This window comes from Magnolia sinica, chromosome 3 (genome assembly GCF_029962835.1).
Source record: "Magnolia sinica isolate HGM2019 chromosome 3, MsV1, whole genome shotgun sequence".
Classification (NCBI taxonomy): domain Eukaryota; kingdom Viridiplantae; phylum Streptophyta; class Magnoliopsida; order Magnoliales; family Magnoliaceae; genus Magnolia; species Magnolia sinica.
The window spans coordinates 11,204,270-11,217,526 of record NC_080575.1 but is presented as its reverse complement, the minus strand read 5'-3'; the positions used below and the strand labels follow the sequence as shown (position 1 = coordinate 11,217,526).

The following is a 13,257-nucleotide window of genomic DNA, read 5'->3' as shown; positions in this document are numbered from 1 at the left end:
CAACAAATGGACACCAAGAAAAGAGGTTGTGATTCTTCAAATCAGACCCCACATGGACCCAAGACCCACACAAACCTTCTAGGAGGCACAACTTTGCATACTCGAATCCCTTCTGAGCTTTATTCAGAAAGTTTCAAAGGCCTTTCTGAGATTTGTGATGTTCAACACGTATGGCAAAATTACATTGTTTCGAGCCGAAAATCTGGCCGAAAGATTTAACAATTTTTTGAGATTTTTTTTTCTGTTTCATGGGTACTTTTGGTATCATCAAATAGCAGGTGGTAGAGATTAAAAGTTACTAGGCTTTATAGGATTGATGGTTGAGCTTAGAAGTTAACTGGGGTTTTTCTTTTTTAGCTTTGCTTATAAAAAATTGTGACAAGAAAAGGAAACACGAGCTTTATGATCCTCTCACTGAAGATTGTTTCCTCCACTGACTAGAGGTTTTTTCTGGGTTTCCTCTAAGAAACCTAGGCACCAACTCTGATCAGTGTTTCTTCATCCCTTGCTACATCAACCACTGATTTCATAAAAAAATTTCTTCCTGCATCTTCCATGGACGACGTCATTGGTGAACAATTTGAGTTAAAATGTTGATGAAAAAACAACATTAAACATTATGCTCACATGAACTTCTATCATTAGTTATGGAAGTCCGAGCGCCAGCTACATTGTCAACAATTGAGTATTTTAAGAAAGCAAAATATGAAGACATTGATGAATAGATATTGGCTCTCATAGCAAAAAGGATCAAATGAAGAAGGAACGTTCTGTATCCTTTTGTTCCTTTTCTATTTCAATGAAAGGGTAGTAAATAGAGGAGCCATACAGTCAAACCACTAAGACCAGCTAGCAAAAGCTTTTGCCAAAGCTCGGGGACCACCAAGAATTACCCATAATTCCTCAAGATTGCGATCACTGGTATCACTAAAGAGAAATCTCGACTTCCTTTTTTTCCTGAGGGATGAGGCATCTCGATTTTCAACGCAATGCACCATACTAAGCTAGGGTATCAACAATCTCATTGCTTCCTTTGAAAAATGAAATTCAACTCTTTATTAGCAAAAGCTGGCAGTGGTGGATTTCAATCTGCAACTTAAGGAGGTGTTTAGGAACAGAATATTTAATAGCCCGTTCTATGTTATTATATTTTACTCATTCTATAGAGCATGTAAGCACAATCATTCTCTGGTGTAATTTTATCAAACCTTCTTTTACACAAGCACCAGGGAAATCTCGGGAAGTCAGAGGTGGGTTTTAAGAGATGATCAAGGCATTGTTAAGTGCCCTTTTTCTGGTCCATTGGGTACCAAAAGTTCCAATTCCGGACCAAGGCATTGTTAAGTTTCCTTTTTCCGGTCCATTGGGTACCAAAAGTTCCAATCGGATGAAGTTGTTGGCCAGCAAAATCGGTGATAGTAGAGTGAGATTCTTCCAATACAATCACATGGGCAACATGTGAATATGTGATCCTCCATGTGAACTAGTCTTCATGTCCAATTCCAAAGGCTTCCACCGCAACTAGCAGACATGTCCATGTACCTAGGGAGACTTTTTCCCCTTTGTTCTACGGGCAGCTTAAAATCATTAAAGGAAGAGGAAGCTCCCCAAAAAATATAAATAAAATAAAATAATCCTCAATTTGCTCCCTGGATAACCCACCAAAAGGTTTAAGCATTCGCCCAACTTACAATTCTTCCCCAAACCCTGATAAAAGTACCTCGTTTCAAGTAGCTTCATTACAAAAGATTCTCATATTCTTTCCTTCCATATTGTCCAAAATGTCACAATCATAGCAAGATACTGCAGATCCATTTTTCTTCCCCTCAATCAATGTTTTAAATAGCGGTAGCGTGATGCGTAGCGCTCAGCCCCTCTATAGCATGTAGCGTAAGCCACACACTACTTCTATTTTTTGGAGCTGCTTTATAAAACCTTTGATTGAAAAAGGATATATATATATATATATATATATATATATATATATATATATAAAAATTTATATATATATATATATATATATATATATATATATATATATATATATATGCCTAAAAGATGATTCATTTTATCAATTATAAGCATGTTCAAAAAAGTTATTAGTTATCATTTATCAAAAGTCAATCCACATATATAAGCCAAATCAAATAATTATTACATCAACAACTTTCTAGGCAAACCACTTTAATTAATAATGTCTAATTGAAACCACAAGTCACAATTATGAAAAGAAATAAAAATCTCATAGGTTAAAAGTATCAAGTACAATACAAGTGTCACATTCCTCAACATTAGAAACAAAGAAACGTGAAAAAATAATAAAAAAACTAAAATAGTAAAAAAAATACATTGTAGCTTACGCTACGGACACTACACACTACATAACTGTAGCGTACGCTACGACCACGCTACAGGGGATTTACGCTATTTGGGACGCTACGTAGCGCTAGGCCACGCTACGAGCGCTATTTGAAACATTGCCCTCAGTGAAATCCATCCCACATCTGGGTGAAATCCTAAATCCAAGCCGGCATCACCAATGCAATGACTGTCGAATCACGGTTAGCAAAACGCCATATGGCAAAAAGAAGTAGGGGAAATTTTCTCGTCTAATCCAGTTTCAATCATTAAAAACACAGTCAATATTTCATCAAATAAATGGGGGAAGAAACTTGGAGAATGGAAAGTTCAGGTCGACTAAAGAAATAGAGAGAGAGAGAGAGAGAGAGAGAGAGAGAGAGAGAGAGAGAGAGAAACAGCTATATATGCACCTACAGGTGTGGATTTATTTATTTATTTTGAAAGGTATCGTATAAACAAGATGAAAATACAAAACTTCAAATAAAATGGATCCCTTTCCATGCATGCATGAGCAATAATGTACCTAGGTAATCCAATGAGGGTGGAAATCATTCTTTTGCCTCTCTCAAATCCTTCATTTTCAAGCAATCATTCTATAAACACCCACTAAAATTTTCACCCTCTACTCGATTCTATAAATGGATGCCAACTATCAATTTCAAATCGTCCTAAAAAAATAACAATAATGATTTTATATATATATATATATAGAAGCATTTTTTTTTAAAGGCATTCAATTGAGTTGCCCAAAAAACAAGTTTTTTAGCATATTTTTAAATGATCAAGCAACTTGTTTTTTGCCTATTTTAAAATGATTAAGCAATTATGCACGGTTTTATTTCAATAACACAGTTCAAAACAGATTTTTGATAGCTACATGCACAAATGCAACGAACTCATTATGGAGATATAAACCATTTTGCTCGCTGCGAAGGTGCATCAGTAATAACCATATATTTCTACTTCCCAAATGATCGATGGTGAAACCTTCAAATAAAAGGACTTAACAGAGAAAGGCCAAGCGCCATTCCCACTCATCTACTTCTCCCATATTCGGACAAAATATTTGTTCAACACTTCATGAAACTGATGACATCCTCGATCTCTTCATCACCGAGAGACATCCTAAAATGTCGAAAGACCATACCACCTAGCCGCTCTCCATATAGCAAACCTAATATTGAATCTTTGTTTGATGCCACCTGAAACAATCACAAAAATGCTTGATAGAGAGGACAAGCATTCCACCATGCATCTTCCCAAACACAAAGACAAATTCTGTCTCTTAACTTCCCAAAATCACCTTAGAACTTCCTTCTCTATTTTGAACACTGCCTTCGAAACATGGAAGCCTTATGTTGAGACAAATCTTTGCACACCATCCTCCTAGTCCACTACCAAATTAACACGCCACAGTTCGCCTTCACCAATTATTTTCTTCCATCCCAAAAACTCCAGAGCCACTTTTCTAGTAACACAATGTATGTGTATTTTAACGATTTTAGACCTGCCCCTCCCAAACTCTGTGTTGTTCTTCTAATCCTGCTCATAAGAACACTCTCTGGATTCCTTCCAAGGTTTTGGATAACCTTGAACAGGCACTGAAAATAAAGATGTGATATATAGGAATATTAGCTAATTCAGAGTTAATGACAGTCGGCCCGCGTACAACAAAATATCTTCTTTTTCCAACCCAAAAGCTTTTTGTCCACTCTACCGGCAACTAAATCCCAAAAAATGGAGTGAAGGCTTCCCAATGGCTGGCGAGAAGAGGCAAACCACAATATTAATATGGAAGTATCCCTATTTTGCAGCTTTTAAATTTTAAAAAAAAAAAAAAACACAACTAGGAAGTTACTCCCTTCTAACCCAAATTCTCAAATTTTCACCTTTTTTTCAATATTAATCTTGAGGCCTAATGCTGCGTCAAAGCACCTTATCACCTTGCGAAGATTATCAACCTCTGCCTTGTCCGCATAAAAAAGGAATAATGATTGGCAAACTGAGATGACAAAAAGTTGAATTTTGCATCTTAAACCAGTGAATTGATCCTTCCTCATTTGCTTTGGCCATCATTCTACTAATAGCCCTCTGTTACTACCACAAACAAGAATGGGGACAAAGAGTCCACCTACCCCTAAACCCTAGATCCCCTTAAAAGGCCCTTGAAGACTAAGGGGGGCAATGGGCTAGGCAGCCCGCCCAACCCAGCTTTGGGCCAAGTTTGAACCTACTAGCTTGGCTCATCGGCTAGGCCAAGCCCCACACCCCTCCCCTAATCAATTTCTAGGTCAGGCTTCGGCTTAAGTCATTTTAGCCCAGCCCAACTTTTTATATACATGTGTTATATCCTACAAATATGCCATTCTAATCCTTAGTTAGGCAACCATCTATCCTGAATGTGAAATGTTCGTTTTCGTTCCTCTCTCTCTCTCTCTCTCTCTCTCTCTCTCTCTCTCTCTCTCTCTCTCTCTCTCTCTGCATCTGTGGCCCATTTGATAAATGGATAAATTAGGAAAATTCAAGGAGGAAATAAGGATTTTCTAACTTTTTGGGTCAAGTCGGGTCGAGTCGGACCCAGTCCTGGCCAATTTTTTTCAGGTCGGCAGACTAGGCTCGAGCCTCGAGTCTAAGTGTCTATTCCGACCAAGGCCTAGCCTAGCCTGGCCCAAACTCAACCTCACCCAAAACTCGAGCCTCCAAAGCATATAGTCTAAGAAATTCCAATCCACATCACATGCCTTTTCTACATCAATTTTGAAAATAGCAACGACTTTCTCTATACCTAGAGCCAATACATCATCATGACCAATAACCGCCCCATCAAAAATCCATCTCCCATGACTAAAAGCTCCTAAGATAAAGAGATCACTGACACGTAGACCTTGCCTAACCTCGTCACAAGACTCTAGCAAAGTTATCTTATAAGGACTTCCAATGAGATTAACGAGACAAAAATCCTTCAAGCTTTCAACACCATTTTTCTTTGGAATTAATGCAAGGATTGCAGAAAAGGAACTAATGCAATGAGAAAAGACCTCTAATTTTTAAATAATTTTCCCCTCTCATAAAATTCCAATAATGAAGCACATGATATCATACTTTCCAATTGCCCTCCAAAAAAAAAAGGCAGTAAAGAAAGAATGAAAGAACGCGACAACCATCTATGCCAGGATCTTTGTCACTCCCCAAACTAGACACCACCTCTCGGACCTCTTCCTACCCTATCAAACTCTCCAATCAATCAGCCTCCTTCTATCCCGTCAAAATAAAGATTACACAACCCAGGCCTATTCCATTTTCCTGCATTTAACAAAACCAACTAAAATTTTATAATTGCTTATATTCTTGTCCATCTAAGGCTTTCCCCATCCAAGCTAAGAATGCATTATCTCCCCACATTTGCTGCTCCATAAAAGTACCTTCTGTTCTTAATCTTATCCCTTTCTTTTAGCCATAACGCCATTAATTGCTGTCAACATTTGATTTTCTCATTTACTTTCTTCTTGAAATCAAACTTTAGGCTATTCCTGCCAACAACTCCTTTTGAAATGCTTCCTCCCCCTATCGATCCCATTTTTCACTATAATTGGAGCTTTTGCTTCCTCTACACTTTATAAAAGACTCTTTTTTCATTTTCGCTCCTAATGATGAGTTTCATCATAAGAAAATAACCATTGTACTCTAAACAAACCCCACCACTCTCTGACTATCTGTTTCACGAAGTCTTCCTCTTCAAGCCACATCAATTCAAAGCAAAAAAGAATTGCCTCCCATTATCAACATCGGATTCAAGCATCATGGTACCATGTCTGATACAAAGTGTGCCGATCTGCACTGAATAGATTCATGGAGCTAGCTCATCCCATTCAGGTGTTGCCATTACTCGAAGTATCCCCGATATTATCGAAATATCCCCAATATTATCCGTATCTCCAGCTCAATGATACCAATAACACTGGTAGTATCAAAAATTCCAAGTATCGGTGATGTATTGCTAAGTATCGCCAATGTACCGATATAGCCAATGTATCACCAATATTTTCAATTGTGCAAATTCCAAGAGTCGCGTGTATTGCCGATGTATCAATATCGGCATATTTCCAATGTATCACCAATATTTTTTACCGTGTAAATTCCTAGCGTCACTTGTATCACCAATGTATTGGCGATATTTCGATAATGTTGCCAATATGTCAATATTGCCAAAATTTTGTTTAGTAAAAACGAAATTCATTTCAAAGTTTTTTATGGGCACATATACGTATGCAGTGTTCAATTTGTCGATGATAATATTGATAATATCGTGATATTATAGTTATTGCAACATGGACAATATCGAGACCACAGTCTTTTGTTTCCTTTCCAGTTGTCGACAATTTCTCAGCGAAAAATTGTGCGTGCAAGGTCGATATTCTAAAATATCAATGGATGTTTGGATGGATAGATAGGATGGATAAGCTGGTTGGACTAATTTCTAACAACAACACATACTTTTAAGCCCCCATTAAATGGAAACTTATTATGTATACATTCTTTTTGCAATATTTTTCTGTCCCTAAATATGAAAATATGCGTATTTTAGCATCTCCAGAAGTTTCACTGAAAAATTCCACCGTTTCACCAATGTTTCTCTGCATTTCAGGTTGTCAAAGATATCGATATTGTTTCTGTATCCCCGGGCAGCGAAATTTGTAGCGATACCGATACTTCAAACATTGGTTGTCACCGAACATTTATCAAGTCTAGAATCTAGATAAGACAGGATTGATTTGGTTGTTAGACCTGTAGGCTGTCGTAGCACGAAGCATGAAGCAAAGCAGCAACAGATTCAAGTGCAGAAGCAAGGAAGAGTTGTTTCAAAATATTATCAAGTATAAATGGCCAGAAAGCGGGAGCTAGAGAGCTAGTCCATAGCATGATTCAAAGAGGCGCTGAAGTGCAAGTCTGAAGCATGATTTAAAGCAGGAGCAGCAACCAGTTAGAAGGATCCTGCAACTGCTTAGACCTTGTGAATTTTACGCCAAATCAGGCAGGCTAATTGCATTGCAGACCCTCTCGCTAAGAATGGACCCTTAGGCCCTTTATTTGTCATTGTATCCGTTGCCTTAATGGATCCTTGAAATTTTGAGCCCATTGAGCCTTACATTAAAGTTATTTTGTCATCAATCATCAATTTAAAAAATAAAAAGTCATATTCTCCATAGGTTGTGTGTGCTATCAAGTCTCAAAAAACAAATTACAAAAGATGACTTTCATTCTGACCCAGCCTTGGGCCACCCCTGAGAGGATTTGTTCAACAGACGAAAACAAGATGAAAGATCATGAATGGTTAAAGTGTCAAGAATAAAGGTTTGCTTGCTTCTAATGCATACTTCCGTAACAATATTCTTTGCCAAAGGAGGTGTAATAGTTCCAAGGGTGCATTGTAGCACTTAAGCTGAATCCTTGATTGATGACATGATTGAGGAGGTGAGGGAAGAGAATGATGTACAAAACATCACAAAAACCATGGAACTAAGATGGTGGTTGTAGAAACTAGCAGCAAAGAGGAGATACCATTTCAACATTATGCACCAGCCCTACACTAAACAGTGTTGATGTTCAACAGTGGACAAGATAAATGCACAGGAAACAGCAGCAAAAGCAACAACTCAATGTTCAAAAAAACAAAAACAAAACAAAACCAAAAAAAAAAAAGACAACGAAACTCGAAATGCTAAGGGCATGTTTGGATACGTGGAATCCAACACAAAATAAAGGGGAAAAAAACAATAATTCCAATAAGGATTTCCATAAGAACAATTGAAACATGGATTCCAATTTGAGTTCTCGTTTCGGTAGCAAGTGGAAATCTCAAGCAGTGTTGTCATGTGCGATCACATATGCACATATCCATATGCAAATCGCATATGTGATCATGGCATATGCGACCATGGCACATATGCAATTGCATATGTGGCATATGCGAAAATATGCGATCGCATATTGGCCATGGAACATTGAATTTTATTTTTATTTTTTTGCAAAAAAAACAACGTTTTTCCTATAAAAAGGCATCCAAATCTCCTCCATTTGCAATATTCTCACTCCAAAATTCTCTTACTCTATTTTTCTCTTACATTTCTTAATTACAAGTGGTCTCTCTCTCTCTCTCTCTCTCTCTCTCTCTCTCTCTCTCTCTCTCTCTCTCTCTCTCTCTCTCTCTCTCTCTCTCTCTCTCTCTCTCTCTCTCTCTCTCTCTCTCTCCCCCCTACCTACATTCCCTCACTCTTGGAAGTTGGAATATCAAGATTCAAGCACTTGCAAGTTTCAAGGAAGATCGCTTGTTGATTTTCTACAATAATAAATAAATAGCTTGTTGATTTTGTTATTGCTTCTTGTTAACTATATTGTTAAATGTCAATGACTTGATGTTTAATTCAACAATTAACCACTTGCTCTAAAAGCTTGAACTGTTAGAGCATGGCAAATTAATCTTTTTATCTCATAGCCCAAGCCCCACATCTCATGGGTTAGGACCTCGGCCGAACCCCTCTCGTGGGCCCCAAATCACATGGATACCGCCTCACACGGGCCACCCACCCCAAGTGTATCCCCGCATCCCACAGGCTACCCCACTCGAGCCCAGTGTGAAATGCGCATTAATCACCCCCGGTGAGGAGTCTCGAACACGAGACCTCCCCCGTGGGCCCCGCCCACCCCGAGTGTGCCCCTGCATCCCACAAGCGACCCCACTCGAGCCCGGTGTGAAAATGCCCCTGCATTAATCACCCTCGGTGAGGAGTCTTGAACACGAGACCTCCCGCACTGATACCAATTTGATGCAAGACAATTAACCACTTGCTCTAAAAGCTCGAACTGTTAGAGCATGGCGAATTAACCCTTTTATCTCATAGCCCAGGCCCTACATCTCATAGGTTAGGACCTCGACCGAACCCCCCTCGTGGGCCCCAAATCACATGGGTACCACCTTACACGGGCAGCCCACCCCGAGTGTGTCCCCACATCCCACGGGCTACCCCACTTGAGTCTGGTGTGAAATGCGCATTAATCACGCCCAATAAGGAGTCTCGAACACGAGACCTCCCCCGTGAGCCCCGCCCATCCCGAGTGTGTCCCTGCATCCCACAGGCGACCCCACTCGAGCCCGGTGTGAAAATGCCCCTGCATTATTATCTCTCTCAAATGCATTTTGAATATGTAAAATTAGTTATCTATTAACTTAGAAAAGTTCTACTTAATTTCTTATATATTTTTACATTTTAAAAAAAAAAATCCCTATTTATTTATATATATATATATTAATTTTTAAAAAAATTAAAATTAAAATATATATATATATATATGCAATCGCATATGCGATTGTGCAATCGCATATGCGCATAGGCATATGCAATCGTGTGATTCGACAACATTGATCTCAAGTTCCTCTCACAATTCTCACCTTAATTTCTTGTGCCAAGAATCCAAAATATGGAGGTGTAACATTTCAAAAAAAAAATATGTGCAAAAGTGTAATGATTACTCGGTGGAATCCACCCTTTTCTCTGCTATCCAAACAACATAAATCGTCACATCAAAGGAAAACCTTCTTTAAGGAAAACCTTCTTTTCTTTTTCTGCTGTTTGGCATGGAATCCATGGTTTCCAAACATGACCTTATATTTAGTCATAGATAGACACTGTGTTCAGCCGACCCAAATGGTTAGGACAAGGCTACAATGATGGTGGTGGGGGACACCTGGTTTAATAAGAAAGTAGACGCAAAATTGCAGCCACAGTCCTTTCAAATCCCAACTTGGAAGTAACATAATTGCAATTCCACATTGCTTCCTCGACGTGAATATCACAGAAGGTATTTGCAATTTGGTCATCTTCCATTTTATAACACAATTCAACGGTGCATCCAAATTCAGCCTTGAAAAACACATGGCTGTTTATTTCAATCCATAACACGGGATTTCTTTAAGTAAAGACACAACGAAGTTCAAGGAACATGAAGCAGTAGCTAAATACATAGAAAAGCCACAACCTAGTTACTGGAAGATAAAGAGGATGTCTAAGAAAATGATGCACCAGTTTTGCAAAGCCAAAGCCAAAACCACAATTCAATTTCAGCTGCAAACTCAGCAGTTAATCATCTAAGGTAAGGAATTCACAAGGTCCTGACAAGATTCACACATAAGATGAACTACAATACATGTACAGTTTACATTACAATACAGAGAAGGAGGCATGGACAAGTATCAAGAGATATCTGTGATAATAACATAAACATCGAAAAAGAAAAGAACAACTAATCAAAGCTTAACTTATAAGTGTGAGATCTGAACTCCCAACAGCAACAACTCTATGGAAAGATCAAAAGCTTACCCATTACAAGAATCTTGTCCGTTACGTACTTAGTTTTCTCCTTAGGTGATTCAATGGCCCAGGTGATCCTTCAAACAAATCCTGTAGAAAGTTCTCTATGTCCTCTGGCGTGTACTTAATGTATTTCCCCGCATGCCTTCCACTCTCTAGATGACCCCCGAACCTCCCCATGAACGAGCGGTACGCTGGGATGACCTTATCTGATATTGATAGACGAAGTTCTTCCCGGAGCTGAGGATCTGGAACCTTCCACGTCGTCTGGTTCCTATAAACTTCTTCAAACCCCAAGTTGAAATTCTTGAATCTTTCCTTGAGTGCAACCTTGGAGACCTCACTCGACCTTCCGCCACTGCCCAATCCTTCGTCCTTCAAGCAAGACAAGACCCTGCTCCAAGAAGCTCGAAGATAACTCGTTGCATATTGACGCACCTGGCCGCGGCGCTTGCGGACCCACCGATCGCCCAAAAGCTTCCCAAGCTCAGAGTCTTTAACTTTTTGAACTACGTAGAGGATATTATTCATCAGGAATATATACTGCATGGCCCCATCCTCATAAAGTTTTGACTTCTCCTCGAGATTGGATTCTAGGCAGGATATCAGAGACAGCAAGCGAAGGCCCATCGGAGATATACCGTCCAAACACCCATCGTCATCGCCATCCGGACGATTGTCCGTTGTATTGTCATCTAACAAAGAATTCAGCGAGTCACTGTAATCAACAAGTAACCTAACATAATTCATCACATACCGCGTCAGTGGATGGATCTCGCCGCCCTGCATCGGTTTCCGGGATGTTTCTCGCTGTACCGCATTTTCAAACTCAGTGAACGTGCCCTTGGCAGCCTCACCCAGGCCTTTCAGGATCCCCTCCGCTTCATTACATACGAAGTCGCCAGTGTCGTCCGGGAACAGGGCCCGCAGGTCCGGCAGGACGTCAGCGATAGCGTCGTACATGTCGAGTATCCGGAAGAGCTTCTCAGCTGAACGCCGGCTGATGGCCACGGCCTCGCCAAAGTTCAGCAGCTGCATGACACAGCCTTTGGCGGTCTCTGCGAAGCAGACGTCCCCAATCAGCACTGATGGCCCAAAAATCTGCTCACAGAGACGCTTCTCGCCTGAAAGAAGGACACGGACTGCAATCTTAACCGCCTGGGCCCACTTCTTCATCTTCTCGTCCAAATCCTTCCACTCAATCTTCTGCACTTCTTCAATGCTCAGCTTATCCACGCCGAGAATAGACAAGCACTCATCCAAAACATCACGGCGGACGCTGATATACACCTGACAGCACTCCTTCTCATACCCAGACCGCATCATCCGGTCAGCGATCTCCCTGAGATCGGCAACCGCATCGGGATGCACCAAATCAACGGGCAGATCTTCATCCTCTCCCACCGACACTGCTGCCAAGGCAGGGCTCCCCCTCTCTTCCTCCTCGACTGAGCTCTCGAAATCCTCAGTGATTTCACCATCGTTGGACGTGAACGAGAGGGACACCCTGCGGATCGACCCGTAGAGGCGACCCGCATCGAGCGGGACGGTGTTCCTAATCAGGATATGGCGGAATTCGTCCTCGAGGCGGGACATCGCGACCTGCAGCAGCGACTCGGCGCGGTCAAGGGTCTCGTCTTGGGCAGGGGACGAGAGGGTGAGATCGAGTATCTGGTCGATGGCGCACAGGTAATCAGCCGCGGCCTCCGGGGAGTCTTCCCAGAGAAGAGAGTCATGGGAATTGGAGGTCCCGCGGAGGATGATCTGCTCGGTGGAGTCGAGGAGGGACTGAGGGGTTTCGGTGGCGCCTGCTGCATCGGCAGCCGCCGATGAAGGGAGGAGATCGGTCATGGCGGAGAATCTGTGGTCGAAGTTGGAGAGGATGGAAATCATGTCCTTGGTGAGGTCTTTGGTGGTCCCTAGGGATTTCAGGATGTGCTGGGCCGTCGCCATGACGCGCTCGTCGCCGTCGATCGTCGCGGCCATGGTTTGGATTTGGTAGGGATTAGAACTACAGGGTCGGAGAGAGAGAGAGAGAGAGGTGTACTGGATTTGGATTTTTGGGAAATTGGATTGTGGGAATTTGGATTTTTTTTGGAAATTTCTAGGGTTTGGGCGTTGGTGCTTTTTCAATCGGTGGATTGGCTTTTTGGGATGAGACTTCCCCAACGCGAATGATGTCTGGCCGGCTTGAATACTTCTCTCCTTTGTGAAGGAAGACTGTAGGCTGTGCGTTTTTATTACATCGAGGAGAAATGGATTTTGTACTCGGCCTTACTTGGTTTTTGATACACGTGCGTTCTGAGTTATATACGTGGCATGTCTTTAACTAAAATTAGACCGTTAATTTTGTAAATATGAATTTATACGTGAGATTTTGATAATAGCGGAATATCTTAAAATACCGATTGGTGATTTTTTAATAGAAGATTAAATCGTTTTATGATTAGATGATGAAAAAGGATGCCTGTTGATTAGAGAATATTATTTTTTTTATCGGTCTTATTTTTTATGTTTATTCTCTGGCTAA

The 13,257-nt window shown here is 40.7% G+C and overlaps 1 protein-coding gene across 1 annotated transcript; it reads right to left on the bottom strand.

Moving 5' to 3' along the window:
• Nucleotides 1-10,517: 10,517 nt before the first annotated feature.
• On the bottom strand, nt 10,518-12,947 carry LOC131239505 (exocyst complex component EXO70B1). Its single transcript, XM_058237237.1, has one exon. The coding sequence runs from the start codon at nt 12,711-12,713 to the stop codon at nt 10,758-10,760; it is 1,956 nt and encodes a 651-aa protein (XP_058093220.1). The 5' UTR covers nt 12,714-12,947; the 3' UTR covers nt 10,518-10,757.
• Nucleotides 12,948-13,257: the final 310 nt, after the last annotated feature.

What these genes read in the sequence shown, in the direction of transcription:
- LOC131239505 (XM_058237237.1), bottom strand. Translation starts at nt 12,713, where the DNA reads ATGGCCGCGACGATCGACGGCGACGAGCGCGTCATGGCGACGGCCCAG.